This window comes from Ornithodoros turicata, unplaced genomic scaffold (genome assembly GCF_037126465.1).
Source record: "Ornithodoros turicata isolate Travis unplaced genomic scaffold, ASM3712646v1 ctg00000843.1, whole genome shotgun sequence".
Lineage (NCBI taxonomy): Eukaryota > Metazoa > Arthropoda > Arachnida > Ixodida > Argasidae > Ornithodoros > Ornithodoros turicata.
Genome location: NW_026999404.1, coordinates 758,973 through 783,544, shown reverse-complemented (window position 1 = coordinate 783,544; position 24,572 = coordinate 758,973). Strand labels below are relative to the sequence as shown.

The 24,572-nt window shown below is 44.8% G+C and overlaps 2 protein-coding genes across 3 annotated transcripts; both read left to right on the top strand.

Moving 5' to 3' along the window:
• Positions 1-1,680: 1,680 nt before the first annotated feature.
• LOC135375245 (uncharacterized) lies at positions 1,681-10,341 on the top strand. Its single transcript, XM_064607979.1, has 8 exons — positions 1,681-1,820; positions 6,175-6,352; positions 6,750-6,977; positions 8,539-8,805; positions 9,250-9,366; positions 9,461-9,692; positions 9,942-10,093; positions 10,168-10,341. The coding sequence occupies exons 2-8, from the start codon at positions 6,229-6,231 to the stop codon at positions 10,263-10,265; spliced, it is 1,218 nt and encodes a 405-aa protein (XP_064464049.1). The 5' UTR covers positions 1,681-1,820; positions 6,175-6,228; the 3' UTR covers positions 10,266-10,341.
• A 70-nt stretch (positions 10,342-10,411) lies between these two features.
• Positions 10,412-24,457, top strand: LOC135375243 (E3 ubiquitin-protein ligase DCST1-like). Of its 2 annotated transcripts, XM_064607975.1 has the most exons (17): positions 10,412-10,587; positions 10,807-10,920; positions 11,087-11,290; positions 12,743-12,882; positions 12,955-13,023; positions 13,467-13,647; positions 13,726-13,863; positions 15,159-15,286; positions 15,352-15,506; positions 16,900-16,999; positions 17,070-17,165; positions 18,536-18,662; positions 19,107-19,223; positions 19,285-19,427; positions 21,252-21,365; positions 23,188-23,376; positions 23,475-24,457. In XM_064607975.1, exons 1-17 carry the CDS (start codon positions 10,536-10,538, stop codon positions 23,544-23,546), a joined length of 2,139 nt encoding a protein of 712 aa, XP_064464045.1. In that variant the 5' UTR covers positions 10,412-10,535; the 3' UTR covers positions 23,547-24,457. The 2 variants fall into 2 exon arrangements, with proteins under 2 accessions (XP_064464045.1, XP_064464046.1); XM_064607976.1 differs by lacking the exons at positions 10,807-10,920; positions 11,087-11,290.
• The last annotated feature ends 115 nt before the right edge of the window (positions 24,458-24,572 follow it).

Sequence of the window (24,572 nt, the reverse complement as noted above, 5' to 3'; positions counted from 1 at the left end):
TCAAATACTTAGGCCCGTAACGCGCTGTGATTGCCTTTGTGCTTCATCAGTGCGTCGAGCACATCATGTGTACATCAGGCTTTAATATCGCAATTGCAATTTGCTCCCTGAAGTCAATAATTAAAGATGTTGATGAAAATATCTCTGTTACTAATTAGTCCCCTAACTGAGAAAAAATACGGTCTCGTAGTAACAGCCCCGTCGAGTAATCCAATGATAAAAGTAAACGCGTCCTAAGGCAACTCCCCTTTTCATAAAAATTTGTTGCAGATAAAAAGAAACACCCTGTATATAGGATGTTCAGTTTTATCTGTTACAGAATTTTTATTAAAAATCTAGCAGAGCAAAATAGGTGCCATGTTTTGCAGTTGAGTTCTACGGCCACGCTTTCATCCCCTCGAAGAAACTATGGAACTATACATGTAGAAGGGTCAATGTTTGGGTCTGTTGGTACATAGTAATGGAAAAAGGTACTTCACTTTTCCTTATTGGTTGTAGTGGTGACGGTGGAAGGGCTCGCCGTACTTTTCCTTATTAAACTTGTTGCTAGTCCAACGTCCGTGTGTCTTCTTTTACTTCTCTTGTCCTGCGTTTACAGCTGGTTACCGTTTCCATTGCAACTACAAGATGACTAATTACCTAAAATTCATTAATTAACTCTTGGGGGATTAATTAGGGGATTTCGGGCAGAAGCGGGAGATCAGAATGAGAGACCATCCTAGTTGAAAGCCATTCACACGATTAAAAAAATCCTGAAGCGCGCACCTGCGTGAAGATATCCATCCCCGAATTTTGATATGCAAATGAGCCGAATAGATTACCTTAATTGAGGAGTTCATTAATTTTAGGTAAATCAAAGAGTGATATTAAACGGTAGGAGCAACTTATTTATTTACACACGGTAACGAGACTTTCGTGCACGAGACTGCACTTCTTCAGGTTACAAAAATATGAACATGGTACAGGAACATATATGCAGTTGACGGAGGAGTTTTGGCATGAGAGGGTAACAGGGTGATGGAAAGGATGCAAATACAGGTAAAAATGAAAAGAACATAAATACAAACCCAGGGGTATCAGAAGCGCAACATAACGCGAGTCCAAGGGATTACACAGGAAACGGTCCCACTGGTCACCTTTGTACTCCCCACCTGTGTCCTCATTCCGACGCCATAACCCCCTTTTTATCCTTAATTCCTGGAACGTTCCTGTACCAAGTAATGTTCTGTAATTCCTGTACCATGTTCATATTTTTGTAACCTGAAGAAGTGCCAGTCTCGTGCACGAAAGTCTCGTTACCGTGTGTAAATAAATAAGTTGCTCCTACCGTTTAATATCACTCTTTGATTTACTCACCACCGGCAACTTGACATCGGCTATTTTTCTGCCTTCGTATCTTCTAATTTTAGGTAATTAGGGGATGTCAGCCTGGCCGTACAACTCAACTGCAAAAACAGCATCTATTTTGCTCTGCTAGTTTTTTCATAAAAATTTTGTAACGAATAAAAATAAACACCCGATGTGATTTTAACTGTCTCGGGATGCCTCGTGTTCTAGAGACCGGATGGGGAATAAAAGTGAATGGAGATGGTAGCAGTGCCGATCTTTTTCCTATTTTAACTAGTTTAGCTATTTTAGCTAGTAACGTGCCCGCCTACTGAACCCATGGCAGCGGCACAGAACACGCCAGTCTGGACGGCATATCAAAGCTACGTACATCGACGCCTTCTGGAAGGAACCCCCTAGAAGGATGCCTTCTGGTAAAAGGAAACTCAGGATGACAAGTTGACCGGCCAAGACAAGGGTGACATCGCTGACCGGTAATGTGGCGTTGCTTATAGTAACCATGGCAACTTTGCGACATGAACGAAACGCTCGCTCTATGACGTCATTGAAATAAATCTACGCGTGGCAGGAATATTTGACTCCGAACAACTCCGTTGCAAGCCCTCTCGCTAGAACTCTACATATTTCCAGAGTTTCGGACCCTCAACGACGAGTAGGAGCAATCAAAGAATATGCTCATCGGCTCCCATTCGTGACGTATCCCCGTCTTCCCTCACATCTATTCACCTCGTATAGACCTCTACCCGAGAAACGTCATCATGCCGTTGGTAGACAGACTGAAACCGAAACAAATCGGAAGGGGAGAGCTGGGTACCACGAATGGGCACTTGTTCGCTGCCTTCTATTGAAAGAAAAGTAGGACCGAAGGTCCCGTCGCGTCGCGTCCCTTTCAGGGCCATCGTGATCCCCTCAAGACCGTGGCTTCCGGGCGCGACCTTGCTCGCCCCTAGCTACGAGCGTAGTTCAACTCTACCAAATTGGTGGCGCTGTCGAACACTGTGACGTCATGTGTTTACAAACTGGGAGAGGTCTATCATAATGGATAAAACTCGTAACAACGTATTGGGAATAGCAGTCCATTGAGTCCCGCTTTCTTTTCAAACTGCACTGCATCCTTTGAACGATTCGCCTTTCATTCGTTATCTTCTAATGCGAACCCTGGAAATCAATATTTAAACCCACCAGATCACATATGTTGCATGTATGCCTTTTTTTTTTTTTTTTTCATGGCGAAATAATACGTGGTCTCCATTTATGCGTCCTGTCATTTCCACAACAACGAGAGATTTGATTTGACCCACCAGATACGAATCTTCACCTGAAATGCATACAACGGAGACTTCGTTCATGATTCCATTATAATTTAATGTCAATTTAATGGAGGCCTAGCGGAAAATGATATTCTTCATATTTTGGTGGCTCATAGGCATGACGCGAATAGCTATAAGGGCGTATTTATCTTTTTTAGGTATCGATCCATGTTCGACTTCCTGTAGTGCGATGAAAAGTGACGTCCTCTTGCGTGCTGCCCCGAATCGCCCGTTCAAAAGCCTGTGTGTTTGGGTTGCACCGATTACAGTGTGTCCTGGTTTAGAAGAGCATTGTGCCACATTAAAGGGGCAGCGAAACATGGTTGGGGAAATTACTTTTATTTCCTAATGATTTACCATTACTCGTTAGTTTCGTGAAGAAATTCATTACGTTACTTTTTCACGGCAAGTTATGCATTCCCAATGTCATTGCTTTCATCAAGTAATGACGTTGTGTTGGCATTACATTTTCCCAGACGCTCTAACGCACTCCAATGTCGTGTTTGATGCGTGTACAGTAAAGAGACGTGATTATACTTTTACTTCATTGCAGATACCCGGTGATAGTAATCACACTTTCGCAAAATCTCTATGTATATGAACGAATTCGTCGTGAGATGATAGCAGTATGTGCGTATAACCAGAATGAGAAATCATAGGTAATATTAATTGCACTATAGGAGGAGTTATAGTTTTCAAAGAGTCCACTGGACCCTGACATCCTTCTTGATGACCAGGCAGGTGACGCAGGTGGCTGGGGAAAAAACAGCTCGGGGGATTTTCCCTGCCTGTACAACTACTGCCTGCTTTAGACAATGCCTGAATTTTCAACCCAAGTAAGGAGTAATGTCATTACGCATCACCCGGCAAAACTGTATCGTCATTACATTACTCCTCCACAAAATGCAATGCATTAGAAGTACTCATTACCGATATGTAATGCACTACTCCCCATCTCTGCATGAAGTACCTTCCGAGGAGCGAGTCTTCTTGCACAAAAGCAAACGTGCGAAAGGTGTCTATAGCCCGACAAGGGCTGTAGGAACACTTCAACTCTTTCAGAGAGTCCGCAAAAAGAATGAGTGAGTGCCACGTCACTCCGTGACGTCACGGCGACACAATAGGGGTGCTCTCCGGGTGGCCTGCTCAAGGTTGCTCGCTATGCTGTGATAGGTAGGACTAATTCATTTTATAAATTTTATCTTTCTAAATATGTACATATATGAATTTTTTTTAAATTTATAATTACCCCGGAATTATTCCCTTTAACAAATGTATTTCAAAGCTTGTGTGCTCATGTATGTTAACTAGTTATCTGCCACGTAATCGTATCTACCATTAAAGGAGTACAGAGGGCCATCCAAAAAGTTTTCAGATCATGAAAGTGTGTGTGTCATTTTACCGAATGGCGCTAAATGTTTTGGTGTGTGCAATTTTTTTCCAGAAAAAAAAAACCACATAAACATGGGTCCGCGCCTTCACCCTTAACTCGCCACTCTGGGTATTACGAGGAGGAGAAGGTATGATGCCACGTCATCGATGACGATATAAGGAGAACTCGTTCTGGTTCGCCGGTCAGTAGGGGTCAGCGCCTTGTCCCTTTGGCGCCGTAAATCAGTTTTGCCAGTTCTCCGGGAGAATTGGGGATAGAAGGAGCGGCCGAATCATTACCGAGCGAGGAGAAAGGCTTTTTCAGAACCCCGAACAGCCGAGTAGCAGACGACACAGGAGTAGCAGACAACATTTCTCTAGACCAATCAGCGAGCGTTCTCCTTATGGCATCAGCGCGAGATTCCAGGCAGATCACATGGTGGTACTGATCTTCACCGCCGTTGCGCACTGTCGCTTTTTGTGGCGTACTTTAAATTCAATTTCTGCGATAATTATGACTCTGTGGTGTGAATTACTTCGCATGGTACATTTTACTGGCCTACGTAGCAGTTTTATAGGAAGAAAACTGGGTGTCAAAAATGACTTCTGTGCTACTCTAACAAGTACTTACATTCCTTGCGTATGAATGTCACTTCTCATCATTTTGGCGGACAAGTAGAGCAGGTGATGTTCTGTTTCGTTTCTGATTACCTTTATAAGTTACCCGATTGACCTACTTTAAGTACGAAACCGCTTCCAATGGAGAAGCTACTGTGATATTCCACTTATAAGCGCCACAAAACATCGTACAAACGAAACAAGGTATAGGGACGTAAGGCTCATCATCACTTTACGTGTAAATCTACTCCCAATTATTATACACCCTCACCTTCTGCTTCATCACAGGTGAAATCATGAATCGCGTACGTGTGGACATTGCACATGCAATGCTGTGATTTAACGCTGCCTCTCGCAACAACATCGGATGCAGACGACCGCTCACTGCAGGATAAAAATAAATCAATAGAAATACGTGACTAAAACACGACACTGTAAATACCCTGGAACTCATTCCCACTGCGAAGCTGTGACTGCACAATGCATTCCCGTTACGCTAATCTCTTTGTGATTGGAAATACGCGATTCGAGCCAGCAGGATGTGCGTGTGGCAGTCCACAATGGCAGACGAAGCCCAACTTCCGGTCAGCCTGGTCACTGTGACCCAGCGCGCTCGTTTCGTTGAAGCGCATCCCTGAATAGCAGTGATTTTTGGCGGATTACTGTTGTTATTTCGTGCAAGAAAGGGAATTGACAATTGGACGTTTCGGATAGCGGTTATAAAATAGATGGCAGGGGATGTTTTGACTGCATTTTGCTTTTCGGGGTCGCGCGTAGGCGACAGTTTCGGTCCTGTGTCGGAGTTGTTGAAATGTCAGTGTTGTCGAAGTGCGGTCCCTCTCTGTTACTCTGAGCTGTCGTCTGTTGTCGAAAGAGCGCTGGAGTATTTCATTTTTGAAACGTTACAAGTGTGGAGATGCGACCGCTAGAGATTTCGTCGAGCATTCTGGTAAGATTTGTGCCTATCACGTCTCGTTAACGGTTATATTAGATTGTTTAGAGGAACGTGTTATGCATTGAGCAGCACGGTAGCTTATGTTCGGGTCTCGAAATGAACAAGATTGCTTTTTTTTTTTTCTTCAAGCATAAACTTCTTTAAGTGCGTCGATTAATGCTTAATGTTCATTTAACGAATTTAATAAACGCTTTTTTTTGTCGGTCTTTGACGTACAAATAGTTTAACAGTAACTCCCAAATAACTCCGAGCAATAACTCCGAGTTTCTCATGAACCGCCAGCGTGTGGCTGCAGTAGGAACCCCATGCAATCTTCTTACTTAATTATCCTATCGCTGTCTTATCACAACGCTATCATTATCTTCTTCCTGCTAACTGCGCTCTGTATAGGAGCGATGTAATGTTATGATGTAAATTGTGTCAAATGCGAATTAATTACAGGCATTAAAACTGTAACCGCTAATATTAGATGAGAAGAGGAAAGAAAAATGTGAAAGAAGTCCCGACGGTGTCAGGGCTGATTACCTGAGACCTCTGAGAGAGATTAGTCATGTACGTGCTTTCTTCACGAAGGTCCTCTTTTTGTGGCTCCTGTCCTCCGGAGTAGAACAGTCGAACGGAGCCAGCATGGAACAATCGAGACACCCTTATCGGCAGCCTAGCAAATCCCCTTTCACCAGGCAATCGGGACCTAATAAGGAACTCCTTTCGGAGATAGACCAACGACCAGGAATACCGTCTGCTCCTTTCTGTAAGCGAATGCATACCATAAACTTTCTTTTGTCACGTGATGTTCATCATCCTGTTCATCTTTGCCAGGATAAGCTAATGGGCACTTTCTGTTAGACAACCTCATCAATACTTAGTTGTTGAAATGGACGCGTATCTCTCTTGTGCGTCTTATCCATTAAGTTCTCACATCTTTGTGGTCGCGGAACACAGACTGGAAAATATGAAAGGTGTGCCTTTATATTCTTTTTTTTTTTTAATTTTTTACCTAAAAGGACGGCAACCCATTCAGCTTCTGCGAAAATGTACTAAGCGAGAGTCCATACCCCGATATACTGTTTTCGCGGGATACAGATTGACCCTAGGATAAAGGACAACGTTTCCCCTTTCCTCAATGCAACCTTTAACACTCTGTTTAGCAAATCCGATGTTGAACCCATCATCGCCGCTCCTGGCGACTACCTACTACTACAACCCTCACCGCCAGGGCGGGGCTCTGCACCGTCTGGAACAGCTGAAGGAGTCACCCGTTCAAGAGACATGTCAAGCAGCTGACGGCAGGGACGGTACATGTTACGATGCCCTGCAGTGCCTCAACAGGGGAGGCACCCCTATGGGACGGTGTGAAGACGGCGTCTGCTGTGTCTGTAAGTAAGCTATCACTGTCGTCTGCTAGAGACACGGCTATAAGCCATCACTGGTAGAGCTACTATCTTTAAGACATGTTGTTGTTGGTGGTGGTGGTGGTGAAAGGCCTCGTCGTTGTCGGCCTCACAGATGTGGGCAACGTCACGCGTGACGCCCTGGGTAATGTGCGTCCTGGGCCGACTTCTAAGGGAACTGTGCCGACATATGTCTGAAAGTGTCCGAGGAAAACCCAGGAAGAACTCCAGACAGCACAGCCCGCACCGGAATTCGAACCCGGGTACCTCCCCGTCTCGACGTGACATAGCCAGCATGCTAACCACTGAGCGTGTATGCATGTGGCAAGCGGGACGTAAGCGAATGCGTGCTGGTATGATAAGATGTGTGAAGTGTTTGTCACCTGGCTAGTGGAAGAAGTGATTACTCCATCGAAACTTTGCTAGAAGAACTGTCTGTTTTCGGAAGATCGGCATCTCGAGACCTGGGATCTTAGCTTCAATGTACCTTCATCGGATCGCTGGATCCTTCGCTTAGGCGCTTCTATTTTTTTCATAGATTGAGAAGTTACCCGTCAAAAAGAACTCGTTACGAGTTAAGTTACCGGGTGAAAAATGTAACTAAGTTAATAACGAAGTTCTTCAGCCTGAAATGTAACTCGCAGTTACTGAGTTACTTAAAAAAAGAACGAGTTACTTCCAAGTTACTTCGGACACAAAATAGCATTACGCAGGTGCAGCGCGCATGAGCAGTTGAGTTAGAACTTGAGTTGCCTGCGGAGGAGTGCAAAACGCTTAGATCGCTTTCGTTTATGTCCAACCATAGTGCTCGACACTGCCACAAGTTTGGTAGAGTTGAACTACGCTCGAAGCTGAACAAGGTCGCGCCCGAAAGCCACGGTCTTGAGGGGATTACGACGGTCCCTGAAAGGGTCGCGACCTTCGGTCCTACTTTTCTTTCAGTGGGAGGCAGCGAACAAGTGCCTGTTCGTGGAACCCAGCCCTCTCTTTCCTATTTGTTTCGGTTTCAGTCTGTCTACCAACGTCATGATGACGTTTCCCTGGCAGAGGTCTATTCGAACGCTTTGCATCTTACTCCGTGTGGGCGCACAATGGTCCAGCTTCATTTCAATGGCGGCAGTTCTTGCTTCCTGAATAAAATACTGTCATTGATTGAATGCCACATTTTATGGCAAAAAAATTAATGAAGGAACCGGAGAGAAAGCAAAAAAAATATGTGGTCGTAAGTGAAAAGCGAATTAAAAGTAAAATGGAACTTAACTTTGGCAAAGTTACCTGAAAACGAAACGAGTTCCTCTGAAAGTTACCACGGTGCAAAAGTACCGAGTTAAGTTACAAGATACCAAAAGAAGGAACTTAGTTACAGTAACGAGTTACCTCGAACCTTTTTTGCGTATGTATGGCTCCTAAAGTGTTGTCTTCTGCTCTGGCTGATCTGCTGTGTAGTCTGGTTGCACTCCTTTAAGCGATACTACAAGCGCAAAACGTTAATGTATATAGTTTTCATTAAAGCTCCTCTCTTTCCTACTACCCTGCCCGCATGTAGTCGAGTTGTCATGCGGTGAAGCCAGCTCGGAGCGTACGACCTACGTCCGGAATCCCGGGTACCCAGGGGCCCATGACCGTGAAGCCATGTGTAAAGTCCGTGTGGCCAAGCGTGACGTCGATATTTGCCAGTTCCGGTTGGATTTTCTCACCTTGGATTTGGCGCGGCCAGTGGACGGAAACTGCTCACAGGATATGCTGGTTGTGTCGGGTCAGAATGAGAACAATCAGGTTCCTCGCATCTGCGGACTCAACACTGGTCAACATGGTGAGATATATTGTGATTTGCGGATACATTGTGGAAGCGATGTCGAGTCGTGTACTAAAAACACCACCAAATTATGGTACAACGGACGCTGCCGTAGTAAAGTTAGTAGTTACATACATCGACAACTGTGCAATAGGTATCTGCAGAGTCTTTACCCAGCACAGCTACAGCAACGTATTGTTTTTGAGGTTTGCAGACGACATATATTATTGCAGACGATACTGCAGGCAGGCAGATGTGTGCTTTGTTGTTATCGTGGCTGCGTGGCTCCTTTTATGCCACATCTAGCGCTATATCTAGAAGTGTACTGGCAGGCAAACTCGTCAGTAACAGAATGAGCACAAGCTCTGCCGAAAACAGTTTAATTGGCTTTGTAGTTGGTTGTCCTAAATGTTCTACTTGACTGGCCGTCCGCAAGAAATAATTGCTACTTCTGCTTTTCAGCATACGTTGATGTCGAAGAGTCAGGCGGCATCAGTTTGAACCTGATGATGGTTGGAAGCTATTCGAGGAAGTTTGACATTAAAGTTACCCAACTTGAATGCGATGGTCCACAATCGGGTAAGTCTTACGAAAATAACGCATAGTGCGTTGTCATGTGGTTTCCGGAGACTCTTTCGATGTTGCATGCATCCATTCGATGCATCCATTACAGCGCCCTCGCACTGCCTGCAGTACTTCTGGGGCACGCACGGCATGGTAAGGAGCTTCAACTACGAGGAGAACGGTGGCGTCCACCACCAGGGCTACCCGAACGACCTCGACTACGTCGTCTGCCTTCGCAAAGAGCCCGGTTTCTGTTCCGTCACCTATGAGGTAGCCAGTGAAGAGACAACTAGAGGTCATGCAGCGTTCGGTGTTGGGACAGTTTCCAGTCAACGTGACAGGTAGGATTTGGGGAATTCCATTGTTCCATTCTGCAGACGCTTCCATATTGCATGGTTTTCTCATTGGTTTTCTTCAGTTTTTCCTCACATTTTGTGCACACGTCTGTATGCACACCCATTGGTTCTTAGTGTACCAGCGGTGTGGCCGACTGACTATCACCTCGCTGGTGGTAGCCATGGTTCTTTCCCAAGAAGAACTGGAAATTTTAACGACGACACAGTTTTGAAGACGACCTTATTTCTTGCTAGTGCCCACTTGACGTCATCGCCGATAGCAGCAGAATGTCCAGATGACTACCTTGTCATAGCTGGAGTGCGGATGTGTTCAGGACAACTGGACGTTGATGTAGACCAGCGTTACACCCGTGACCTCAACGTCACTGGCCTTAGTCTCATTACAGGTAAGTCTCTGCATTTTAGTGCATCTGTGTCGTATTAGTACGTAACGTCGCATTGTCTTGCCTTACGTTTCCAGATAGTACCCCGGGGCCGTTCTTGATGCGGTTCGTTTCGAACCACGTGAACAACGCCAGAGGCTTCAAGCTGCACTACCGCCAGAATCCGTGCAAATAAATCCAACATGCAGCGCGACCTGGTGGAGAAAACTACCTTCAACTAAGACAATCTGCGCATTTACTAGGTCAATAAAACTAACCCGTATCAGTTTTTAACGTTTTACTCACACTTGCATCTTGTCCGCGTTTGCAAGCAGACGACAGCATCATTTTGGTTAGCAGACGACAGCATTGTGCGCGAGCAGGCGCGTTGTGCTCTTCCTATAGGTTGAAAGCATTCCGGTTGTGTCGTGTGTGTCGATGCATTATATCCACCCTATGTCCTGGCATGGAATCTCGCGACACGTGGTTCTTCCTGAAGTTTAAGGCTACAAGGACGTGTAAGTGCTTTGTTTCTCTGAGTGTGTTTACGCACTGGTCCATTGAACTGCATTCGCTTGCTGACAAAGGGCACATCTTTGCAGTTCGCAACGCTAGGCATAGGTCATTATGTGTCTTTTAACGCCTATTTTTATCTATCTAAAGGCTGCTACTGTCCTGCGGATAGGCTACTGATGCCGCTTCATTAAGTAGCTTAAGTACTTCGTATCTTTTCCTAGGGAGTAAGCGACACGTGCCGGTTCCAATACTAAAGTTCTTCTTCGGTGAGCCTGGAACATATCGTTGCCTCAGGGTTTTCTTCGGGTTCGTCTTCGGTTTGTTCATGGGAACATGTAAGAATGCGCTTCGCTGTTGACGCTTCACAGTTCCTGTTGATGGGCTGATCATGCAATCCGTATGGTAGCGCTTAGACATGGCGCATCAAATAGCAACTTACCTTCGTAGAAAGTTAGGTACATTCGACATCTTCTGAGCTTAACTGAATCGCTTTGCATGCAGTCTTCTACAAAGAAATCGTTCGCAAGATGTTCACCACTGAACTGACGCTTCGAGTCATGGGTACGACAGTTGTTTTACTGACTGCTGTCGGTTATGCATCCTCCGCGAGAGCCCGAGCCATATCTTGGCTCATTGTACCATTTCTCTGCGGCAGAGCTGGTCGAACCATGTTGGTCACCATCAGCGTCTCCCTCGTGCTTACCGGTACGCCTGTACGCCTATTAGATGTTCCTACTGTTGCTCAGTGCGTCTTAGCACCATCAACGCTTCTAAACTAAAGGGAGCCATCTGCCTGTCCTCCACTGCGTGAACATGTAGAGCGGCAGTGTCGTCTGCTTCACTCCAGTTCCGTGTATTCTAAATGGCCATTAATGGGACCTGCATATTGTTGCGAGAGGCACAGCGTCAGGATGGTAATGATTTAATGCATGAGAATGGTTGCGCGTGACATGCACTTCATCTTCATCTACCGGCCGTTACATTACTCCCCCTCCTTGAAGTGGTGACCCCCGGGGACCACAGCTCGCGAGTCGACGTGGACGAACGGGAGTTGTTGAACGATGAAAAATGCGGTTGAGGTGACGCTGATGGTGACGCTGTGCCGCTCGCTGGAAGGTCGGTGGTCCGAGGGGGGAGCTGAGCCATCACCAGGTGCTGCTGTCACGGGCGTCGGTTCTCAACGGGGCTGGGGGCTTCTGGTCAGGTCAGGTCGTCTTGGGTCTCATAGTTCTGTCGGCAGGTTCTTTTTCTTTTCTGGGAAACAAATTGCACACATCAAAACCTTTCGTGCTAGTCGGTAAATTGGCACACACACTTTCATCAGACGTCTTAACCTGGAATTTTTTGGATAGCCCTCTGTACTCCTTTAAGTTCGATTGAGGTCAGGTCCTTTTTGGGCTCCTCATAATGGCCAGAGTCCCTTTTTTATACACTGCTCTGCTTCACCCAACCGCCACAGGCGATTTCATCATTTTCATGAACAACAAGGCTCTGCTTATACGGCTCATGGCGGTTCGTTGCCATGGGTACGACCGCTAGAAGCACGATTGTTATCAGAGCTGGAAGTAATTAATTGCAGGTAACTAAGCTACTGCAATTAATTTCTATAAGCGTAACTTATTTATTGTATCTACATGCTTTCAGAAATCAGTACGTAACTGTAGCCGTAATTTAATTATGCTGTGCTCATAACCTGTATACTAGTGAGACAGCTACTTTCCCCTGTGTTTCAGACAAGTTACTTGTAAATTTCTCTCTGCAGTACTGCCTCATTCCAAAGGCTGAGTATTCCCGTTCTGGAGATCTGTAGGCGGCGCGTCGATAGGCAGGGCCGGCGAGAGAAATTACGAGCCCCTGGGATGGGCAATGCCCGGGCCCCCTCCTCACGTCTCGATATATATCTATATATGATAACGACGGGGCGCCATCCCCGGCTAACTCCACCCCCCCCCCCCCCTTTCTCGACGGCCCTGTCGTTAGGCAGGGTGGCCTTGTTTAGCCTAGATGCCATTGTTGTTGGGAGTCTTCCAGTGTACGAGATGATGACAGTGATGATGAGTTGATGTCATATTGAGCATAAGCGACTAGGTGATGATGCACACAACAATGATCCCGTATGGGATATCGAACGCCCTATGTACATGTCACACTGCGCAGGTCCGCTTGAGAGCATGATGCTTAACAGCAAGGCTGCGGTAGATTCTTTCATGTGCCTGGGAGCCCTCTCGTTCAATCACACTAAGGAGAGACTACTTCTGATGTATAAACCCATCAAGCGAATCATATGGGATTTTGATGTAAGTTTGTGAAGTTCGCATGGCGCTCCCTCAAGCGGTCACCAACTGTGTTTCATGATTGTGGTATCTCAGAAACAAGCCAAAGTAATCCACAACGCTACGTCACAAATAGACAAAGAAGTACAACCAATAGAAAACGAGGTAAGCATGAACATCCAATCCGATGCAGTCCATGACGAGCACATGAAATGTTTCCAGAGGGCGTTGCCTTCGGCTCATAAAATTAAGTGCTACCGCATCCGTCATACCGTCACCGGTTACAACTAGAGACCGGATGTGTTATTTTTACGCCAATTTGCTCTCGGTCTTCTTTTTTACTTTTTTCCCCTAATGCGGCTAACTACGTACTCCTGAGTTTTATCGATGTGCGGCATCTATACATTACTTCCTTGATGCGCATGAAACATGTGTTTGTCGTGTTCATTTTTGTGTTGTGCATATTATTTAGCTAGATTACGCTTGATATCTGCATAAAAAGAAACAAACGCCTAGAAGATGATTTTTCTGCGTTGCACTGACGCACTGCGGTGTGATCAGCTGTAATTCGCATTGGCAAGTCACCGTTCTTGTTGACTATATCGCAGATAAGCGCTGGAGATGAAGTGAAGAAGCTGGAGGCCGACGCGGACTATGTTGATAAAGTGTCTGATTCCGAGTCACGCACTCAGCTAGTGAGAGATAAGTACACGAACCTGAGCAAAGAACTAGAACTAGGCAAAGAGTACGAGGAAGATTATGCAAAGAAACTCGAATTGCGCTGCGAAGGTGAGACCGATTGCAACCTTGTCCTGTTTTCAGCAGTTCAGCAACGGCGTGTATTCGGAAGTTTTTTTACCATTCCAGGAATATTCTCCCAGGGAGTTAGAGGCTGTCGCCTCGCATTCAAAAAGGCTGAAGAACGTTGTTTTGAAGCGCTCTGGATTCTTGGGTACCTTCTGTGTTGGCCCATGAAACTAACAATAATCTGTCACCTTGTGAGCAGTGAGTACCTTTACAATGCACTACAGGCATCACTAATGCGTTCCTGGGCGCTTATACCTTCACGATGTGGAGTACCGGACATTGGTTAGAATAACGGAGACAGTAACTAAAAAGAACGGCAAAAAAGGCGACTGTTGCGGCCCGCCTCTGCCGGCGCGACCACGAACTACATGTGACGTCAGAAGCAGGTGATCCTCCCCACTGGCGCACTGGCTTGGAGTCAGCATATGAAGGTAGTGACGTCAGACCATTTGTGGAGGGTGCGTTGAACGGCGGCTGCTGCTTTTTTCTTCTTTTTTTGTGTGTGAACTGGAGGACAATATGCAATATCGTGGAATGCAATATGGCAAAAATCGCGAATTTTCAGATAAGCGTCATCCTTGGGAACTGTTCTCGCAGAAAAATAAACATTTTCGGGAATTTCTTCACGGTCCCTTTAATCATTAGCGTGCTGGTGTTGGAATATTTTTATTTGACAGCATATTCGCTTTGGCTGTAGCTGTGACGCGGATAGACAACATTTCCGACTTCTTTCGGGTCATTTCTCGGCTTCCCCGTCTTCTGCACTCTTCTATAGGACAGGTTCTCATGTGGTCGCTTCGGTTCCCGATTGTGCCTTAGTCATGTCATACCTTGTCGTACCAATACATAGGGTTCCGACTCTGCGGAGTTTTCATTTGACAAGCATGGGGGGGGGGGGGGGATTATCGGAGTTCCCAATTTTTCGATAGTTTTGAGTTTCCTGGAATTTCTGAAAAAACGGAACTGTGCCAGAGTTTATCGGAGAACTCCCAAATGAGCAACTAAACAAAAAATATAAACAAAAAGCAACGCCTGCGCACAGCTTTTCTTTTATTTATCTCTATAACGTATCAGTACAACGTCTCTAGCTAGGTAGACTCAATCGCATTGAATTGTAATCCATGCAAGCGGGCTTACGCAAGTTGCTTACACGAACTGCCACACAGTCTGACTCTGACAGTCACCCGGAGAAAGTTCGAATTCGCCGTGTCCTCTGATCAGTGTTGGGAATCCTGGAGCATTTTTGCAGTCCCGGGATTGCGGGATTCTTCCAGACGAATGCCGGGTATCCCGGGACGGGATTTCGAGATTAAGATACAACCGAGACAGCGCCTTATGGTTATTAATTTTTATTATTGCGACTTTTTTTATTATGGTTATTATTTTTACTATGCGACGCTTTTTATCGAAAAACTGACTTTTTCATGTTCTCTTCATGCATATATGAAACGTGTTTCTGAAAAGGCATAACTTCTGAGCCTTCGCGATTGCAGCATTTTTGGGCAAGCGAACCTGCGACGGCTTGGAACCAATCAACGCTGGGTTTGGACAGAGCATTGCAGCGATGAAATCGGTGAAACGAGAATTTGACAAGAATTTTCGCGTCAACGTCCAGTATAAGGTATACCACTACAATAGAGCGGCTTAACGGGTGGTGTTTCTCAGAGCAGAATTTCCGTCGTATAGCTGGTCCTTCCTGAGGACGCCATTAACCTGATTAGCCCGGATGATTTGAAGAAGAGCGTCAACAAGGAGTTCGAGCGCCGCCGGAAACGTGTGGGAATCGTTGCGACATTTCTCAGCCGGGTGTTTGCTGTGGTTATTGCTGGCGTTATACTCGAGTAAGTGCTGGAAATGTCGCCTGCCCCCCATCTCCCCCTAGCTGCTTTCTGATATTTGAAGCAAGATATCGTGCGATTTTAATCAATGGCGGACTGTCGAACAACAATAAATGTTCTCTTGCGCGTAAAAGATGCTAGCTGGCTCGACTTGGCTTGGCTTGGCTTTGCATTTATGCCACTGTTTCTCTATGTGACGTGGAAGTATTCTAAAATTAATCATGGCGTGCCCAATCTGCCACGCACCTGGCCACGTTGCTCCTCGAAGGTTTTTTCTGTCTCCTCACCACAGCTGCTGGCAGTCTTCCAACGTGATGCGGACCGGGGAGACGCCCGCTTTTGCTTAGAGACAGACGCCAGAACTCCGTGTGACGTCACCTACTCTTGGAGAATCCGAAACTATGCAGTTTTGCGGATTCTTTGTTCTCGGGTTCTCCTTCGTTACCAGCAAGTTCCCAGAGTTCAAAGCGGCGGAAACCCTCTGTGATTTTCTGAAGTCGTCTATTGTTCGAGCAACTCTCGGAACAGTTCACGGCCGCCTGTATTTCTGTCACACTTTGTTCCGGCGTCTGCAAAAGTAGTTACTCCAAAACTGACACTGGACGCGCATATACGGTTCGCAGTTCTTGTTTCCCTGAAGAGCTCGTAAATATTCGCAGCTTTTTCCTAGTAGGCGCTGCAAATAAACAAATAACCTCCCGTTTTGCTCCGCAGACGCGTCTTATACTTACACACTTACTCGATGACCGCGTGATATTTGCACCCAGCTTCCACAGAGTGATTCTGGGGTTCGGAGTGTGGACGTAACAGATCTTAGAACGGTGGAGCAGTTACACCTTTTAGGAGGTAATATAGTTGTCGCATATGTTGTGCCTAAAAGGTTGCAAAGTTCTACCTTCTACCTCGTTGCAGTCAACACAACAGATTAGTGCAAACCCCAAAACAAACTTTAGTTGCAGTTATCTCCGTTGTACACAATGTGCTCAATGTCCATTGCACTGTCAACGCTGGGGAAGCAACACTCCCTGAAAGTGCATTGCTTCTGTGACTGTAATAACAGCTGTTACACACATTTTGTACCGCACCTGCAAAGAGGCCGTAACAGGCAAGGTTACCACCCTTTTACACCCTTTATCAGACGCTATATTGACTTAGGTGGTAACTATGGAAGTTACCACCTTTTCACATCCTTTTTACACCCTTTTTTTAAATTTTATACACCCTTTTTTTTTCACCCAGTTTTTTTCTTAGGGTGTAAACTATCTCCCTTAAAATACACTTTTCGAGCCTTTAACAGAGAGGATGGATAGAAGACAGGGAATTAAGAGAGTAAATTCTCTGTCACAAAATGTGTACAGTAACTTCTCAAAATTCACACGGACTTTCGTGTTTACAGTGCCAAGGGATACGTTGAAAACTATTGCGATGACATCACTTTTGACAACGTTTACATCACCGAGTATTTCGCTAAAATAGACGATCGCAGGCAATTACAGGTAATTATACTTATTATTGAATAGACCAGTCAGATGAACGAAAGTGGCACTTATGACTTTTTACGTGCAGGGTCTTCCGACGCTCTTGCCTTTGAAGAGATACGAAGCGATAGACGTGTACGACCCCACAACTCTGTCGTTGTCACGCGTTGAGTGGAACATTGTGGTGAGTACACTCTACACCGTTGGTGGTAGCCAAGGTCGTGCTCAGGACCTGGGAGGTGGTGGGTTCGAATCCTACCACCGGCTCTGCTGTCTGAGGTTTTCCCTGGGTTCTCCCTGAAGTCCGCCTATGACGCATACCAACCCCCCCCCCCCACACCCCACTCCTCCCTGGTGTCCTCTCTCCATCTGTCCACATCTGTACGCCGCTCATCGCCAAAGTTGCTTCGCGGCGCTAACACCAAATTAAAAAAATACAGACCAACTACTGAGAGTAGTCATTATCAAAAGTCGTCCGGGTATGCAGTATATTAGTAACGTAGTTGCCTGTTGACGACGTGCGAACTTGTGAAAAAAAGAAAAAAAAACATGAATCCAAAAATGAAGCAAAGACGCTGTCCTCGGGACCAATAAGTCCAGAAGGCAAGACCAGCAAGCCGAAACGGAAGATGAAAGTGCGAGGGGAAGGAGGAGGGCGAGTAGAGGGAAAGGGACAATATAAGGACTTTCTGGTGTGGCCCTCTGTTTGGAATGTTTGTAGCGTCACCAGGAATGCTATGGAAATTTTTCTGCCACGCTATTGCAGTGTGCCAGACCAGAACCAGTGTTGTACCCATTGCCGAACTATGGTATCGTGATACCGATACTCGTTAGTTGAGTAAAACGTAGCGAAAGAGAAGGAAGGGATAACCCAGACAATGGGACAATACCAATATCGAGCTTTACTTTTTGACGTAGCGAAGTACCGCTACCGTTACTAAGAAAAGCAGCGCGATACTTCACCCGATACTTTTGCTGAAAGTGCGATGTTGCATGAAATCTGCGACATCGCAAATCTCGCTTACGTGACCGCTCCATTTGTACAACAGATAATTTCGGAGAAGACGGTTTTATAATAAAAGAAGCTGGTCTTTTATATTTTTCTTAAAGCTTAGACACGTTGGTTGAGTTTTAGTAATAGCTGGCGCTCAAAGTTTTCTTCTGCCATCCTAGGGCACTTTTTGAAAAAGCGTGTTCGCAGAGATGCTGAATGAAGAGACATTCCGCTGACGCACTAGGGGGAACGGCAGTGTTTACTTTTTTCAATACACGGTGGAACCTCGGATAGCAATGAATAAAACTAAGAAGTGTGGCCAGTGAAGAAATGGGTTGGGTGCCAATACTATAAAAGTATCGGTACCGATACGGAGATGACGATACCGCCAAATTGATAACGGAGATACTTTTCCGATACCGATTTTTTAAAAAGAAATATCTCGATCCGCACTTCGATACCGAAAGAAGTATCGATTTCGGTTACGGCGGTACAACACTGGCCAGCCCAGAGCAGGACGTGTCACAGAGTTGACGAAAAAGTTCGTTCTTTCTGACCAGATAAAAGGCTGCGTTTCGGAAGTGGTCCACATAGTCTTCGGAAGCGTCATGCTGGGTCTCGACCTGTTGCTTTATGACGTCTTGGATATTATACGCCGCAATGCTGAAGTGAAATTTGTGCAAGAAGGTACGCCATATACTCCTCACTTACGCGAGGTTCATTTTAGTGCAAATGATTGTAGTGGTAAGGAAATGCTCTCGTGTTCTTATTTGGCGTATCCGGTAATCTTTCATTTTCCGTTTTCTCTATTTCCATTTTTGTTTGGCATAGAGAGATACCACATTCATTAGTCGATCTCTTTTTCTTTATCAGAGCTTTGCGGTTTTCTTTTTCTTTTTTTTTTTTTTTTTGTTAAACTTGCTATGTGATGAAGCTTACAAACACGATGTATACGCGTGTAGTTCCTCCGTTCTTATTGGAGCCTCGCAGTGATCATTACTCAGAATGTGCTTCAGAACTAGTATTAATGAAACGTCTTCACAGCCAATAGACTTTCATTCTTATATCGATAACCACACAAAACACATCGGAAAAGGCTTGATGTAATCCGCCACAATAACGTCTGCACAGGCTACCACCGCATCGCCCTGCAGGTGTTTGGCACCGGTGCGGTGAGCAACCTTGTGCGGAAGATCTTCAAAGAGTTTGACGTGGAGGAAAAGCTGGAACGGATATCCAGCAACGCACGTAAGATTCTGTGTCTGCTTTTACGAATTAGTAGCACGTAACACGACATCGTTTCCGTCAGACTGTTTACCCAAGCCTGTCCGAACGTCACGCTGGTTGATCGCAAAATTGTACTTCACTTACGCTGCCATGGTGGCGCTGGTGTTCGCCCAGATGTACTCGCAACGGCTCAGAAGGGTCGTCTGCTCTTACTTTTACAGGAAAGTGAGTATATATTCACAGATTCTTCATTTCTTATTCATTCATTCAGTCAGTTCTGTCAGTCATTCATTCAGTCTTCATTCATCTGATTACTTTCAATTTTGCGTGAACGTCAGTAGGGTTCACCGTTTTCGGTTTTAATCGAAAAACACCGAAAAACATACGTCGGGTAAATTTTCCCTTATTCGGTTTTAACCGAAAAACGCCGAATACAGAGGGACATTCCAGGACATGACAGAGATAAATTGCTGCACATGCCCAGCAAGTTGATGATGCAGATCAGAAAACCATACAGAAATACGATGGTTGTGAAAAATGTCCGTCTATTTTTTCGTTAGCCGTAAAACGTCACTGCAGCGAATAAACGCCACGTCGAATGAGCGTCATGCGGAAATTACGTTGTGATTTCTATTCGCCGATAACTGTCTGGCGAACCATGTACACGCGCCAGGAAAAACATCGAAAAACGCCGATTTCGTGAAAATCAATAACCATCGAAAAACATACGCCGAATCCGCCCAAAAATAAAAACCGGAAACGCGGATCATAAGGTATCGTCGATATCGTATATATCTACATGATCTACGTATGATGAATAACCGCAGAATGACCACATTGTGTATTGCAGTGTCGTGGCTTTGACATTGACGTTTTGAGTGCTCCATTGATTGGATAGCTTGATAGCTTGATGATCCTAGCTTGTGAAATAACTTATGAAATCGATGGCTCTATAAGGCTACCCACCGTGTAGGTACGTCCATGGCTGCGTATAAGATCACGCAGTGCCACCAACATGTGATAACGAAATTGTGTAAACAACAACAGTAACGATTTTAAAAAAATGGTTCTTTCAATAAAAACTTGATGTCATCTCAAAAATAATTTTGCTAAAAATTTACCTCTAACGATAACCCTATAAAGCAGGAGTCCCAAACACGCGGGCCGCATCTGGCCCTCAATGAGCTATTCTGTGGCCTGAGGGCCCTTGACCTCCGAACAGAAGGAGATTGCCTTCTCAAAACATTTAATGAAGAGTTAGGGACGAAACCAGATTTTTTTCAGGCATTGTTTTTACACTGGCCCGGTGTAGTGCTGTCCGTGTCCATGTTAGTCTGCGCATACCTATGTGAGCAAGCATTTGTTGTGGCTGCACTGCAACTAGGGTGAGGACTAAGATTGGCTCATCTTAATTCTCGCACAAAGTTTACAAGTTGATAAATCAGCAGCCTCCCCGAACGTCAGTAAACCCGAAACCATCCAGTGTCACTAAAGTCAGTTTGCTCTTGCTCTCTTATTTTCCTATTCCTTTTTTCGAGTTGAAACTGTAAGCAATGGCAACAATACAGTGTGTAAACTAAGGTAATTTCAGTGCTGCTGTAACACGTAACCGTTTGTGAAGAAGTACATATGTTTCTCGAATTGTTTTTCATGTTTTCCGTACTCTGTTGGAAAGGCAGCTTATTTATTTCTCGTCGTGTATCAAGTGGACCTTTTCAGTGACGAATTGTACAAACACACCGTCCAATAATAACTATACACTGCTCCTGTTTTCTGTTTGTGCTTTTGTTTGATTGTAATTTAGAGTATTTTATGGTAATAATGCCCAAAGTCAACTTTTGACTCGATTGTTGACTGTGTTGTATGACTGCTACTAATTTTAAGTCTATGTAGACTAGACTTTTATCGTTCACCCACCAGTACAATGAAAGTTCTACAATTAAAGCGCCCAACATCTACGTGGAGTGCAATGGGAAATGCGGCCTAGAAGCCCATAGTTAAGCTATAACTGGGTAACCTTTGAACATATGCGGTATTTTAACATTACAGAGGGAGAAGAAGAGAGTACTTTATCTCTACAATAAGATACTGAAAAGACGTGTCGGGTACTTGAAATACACGAGGCATCGAATTCGGAAGCTCGTGCGAGAACGAGATTTCGACGTAAGTAAATACCCGTATTTAAACCTTTCTAGATTGGGATTGTGAAACGAATACTCATACCATACACAGTCACGAAAATGCATTAAGTGTGTAATGAGTTAAGTGTTAATGTCATTCGTGCCGTGCTATACGGAGATATTTAATGACATTCGTCTGAATGACAGTTTACGCGTAATGAGCCTCGCTACAACTCATTCGCACACGAAATACGTACCCTGGCTCACATTGTCTGAGCACAAGAGCAATTTAAAACTTCCGTAAAGCGCCACTCTGTACTGCGCACCGCGCAATTATTCTATAAATTGCATTTGCAAAATAATTGCATAAACGAGCATTATTTTTTTGCAAAATGCTTGGCGTTGTTAACGATTGCCTTTATTTTATTTTATTTTTATTTATTTATTTTTTTCATATTTGCTTTTGGCGTAGACTGCCACGTGACATGCAAGATGACAACAGCTTTCCGACCTAGTACAGACCACCGGTTACGAAATAAAGCAATTTTTTTTTTTCATTTTGTGGGATATTATGGGTATTTTCAATCTCTTTGAACACGTTTACGCTCTTCAAGTATCGCACCTCTTACGTGGCTATAGTGGGAGACCCGCATCGACATCATAGCGGTTACTGTCATTCCAATCTGACGTGTAGCACGACTATCGTAAGAAATGGCATGCGGAACCCGACTGACATTACCCGCTAATGACATTTTTTGTGCCCGTCTGGTACGGATATAACTCTTAAGGACGTAACACAAATCCCAATGTCTCGCTGAACCATTTCGTGTCCGCCTGTTATAGTGTGTTCGAAGCCGACGAGGGATCGAACACTCTGACGTTGTGTGTGCATGTTTGTGCGTGCGTGTGTGTGTGCGCGCGTCCATCCGTCCGTCCGTCCGTCCGTTTGTCGGTCCGTACGTCCTACTACTCGCGCCAGTGCCTGGATGTGACACACATCCGTATGCAGCATACAAATACTGCAAAATTCCTAATGTGCGAGGGCATTCCAAAAAAGGGTATAGGAGATGCTTCGCTTCGTTGGAGAGGTGTCCTCCACATATCGGGAGAATACGCTGCTGCTCTACCTTGAATTTGCGTGTGGCTGCTACAATACGCGAGAAACTATAGCGAAAAAAATCGGAAGAAACAACATGTGTGTGTGTTTCAGAACCCAAAAAATAATGTGCGCGAGTTTCCATTTCTAAATCCAAAATCATCGTTTTTTCGTGGCCAAAATCTTATATGAGATCCATTCTCATGATCGTACTATTCGTAGAACCACACGTCTCTTGCTCTATATTCCATGCCCTGCACACTACAGTGCTATACACTCTAAGCAAAAATGGAGTAACTTTAGTTAAGTTGATAGGTAACTTTAAGTAAGTAGGTAACTTTAGTCCTTTTGAGGATTAAGTGCGTTGCCACAGCCATCGGGACTACATGCACAGAATTTTATTAAAGTTTTATTAAAGAGTTTTATTAAAGTCTAGGAACTATCTGCAGACAGCACGCAGAGGGTACCGCAGGGTTACGGGATTAAAACTACCCAAGCAGCACAATGTACTGAAAGTCGAGTGCAATAGGGGTGGACGGTATGTGTCTTATCAATGTTCTTTAGTTTCACGAGTCTGTTCAAGGCCTTCCACCTACCCGTCCACCCCTATTGCACTCGACTTTCAGTACATTGTGCTGCTTGGGTAGGAACAATTGCAAACTAGGGGATTCGAAGCTGTGATTGCACTGTGATAGTTTTTCTTCTTCTTTTTTTTTTTCTTAGCATGAACTCCTACTGAATGAGTGTGTCGTTCATCTCACTATTCCAGCTAAATGTCGGCTGGTTCGAATTCCTACGCAAGGTCACCCCGAGGCTGTACAGGGTGCTGCAATTCTTGGGTATCACCAATCAGCGAACTTGTCTGGTATGCGGTGATCCCGAAAATAGTGACTTTTACATCTGTCCAACAACCGTTTGCCAGTGCATGTACTGCGGTCAGTGTTGGGATGATATAGGGGTAAGTATACGTGAATTGCAAAACCCCGTTTTTCAGTCACCTTGCTGCTATACGAACATATTGCAAGTTTTTTTCAACGTTTTTTGGTCTGTTCGCAGAGGTGCTATGCGTGCGAAGAAGAGCAAGAAGGCGAATCCTCTCTCAGTGACGAACTTTTCCCGTTACATTAATCGCAAACGTCATCATCCAAGAAGCAGGAGAGGGAACATCGCTTTTCTAGATATCGCCTTTGCGTACGTAAGGGATGGCGTTGGTGGTTCTGCGCATGCGCAATACATAGACAGAGCTTCGCGCATTGCGCAGAACCGCTATACGCTATCCCTCGTACGCTAAGGCGGTTGCGTATACGATGCACTAAAACTCTCTATTGTTACCCGAATTTAGCGTTGAGTAGTCTACCAAGGTGTTTTCTGATATTACTTCCTCTGTGAGAGAATACTGTTTCCTTGTATACTCTCCTTGCATACATATACGTTCTTTTTATCAAATATAAACTACGGGGTTTGTAATGAAGATGGAATGAAGAAATGAGCATTTGGGAGCTAAACGGTACATTAGAGAACGTACTGTGCGCAAAAAAAAAAAAAAAAAAGGAAATCAGATAGCGTTCTTTGTGGACAAATCGTGAAAATTAAAAACCTGCTGCCCTCTTAGTAACTGCTAAGCCTCGCGTGTATGCTTGTTTGCGTAGCTTCGTTGCAGTAGAAACTCTCTTACGATATTTATTGTGCCGCGTTCTTAGAACGCAACGTACACTTCTAGCAAATATGCCTCCTAGAACTAGCTTCGAAGCGTGACCGATGCTAAAGAAAATGGCGGATGTAAGTTAATTGGGAATGTGTAAGAAAGAGCTGTTTTTAATTTTTCTTAATTCACTGAAACAAAACTTGAAGTTGAAAAAAAAAATTACACGATTTTCTGCATCCACGAATCGTCGACGAGGACGAATTCCATACAGTATTTTTTTAAGGAACTGTATTTCTTTCGCTCCTTAAAAAAAGAAAAAAAGAGAAATTATACCTTACTTGTTTTGGGTAACCCAGCGTGTAACCCTGCAGATAAAATCCTGTATAGTACTCCAGCTTGCTTCTAAATAAAATAAGGGTCACTGTTTTCTTTTTGGTAAGCTCTGGTATCAATTTCGTGGTGCAGGTATACTCCAACTTGGGATCAATTCTATACTTCATACGCGTGAT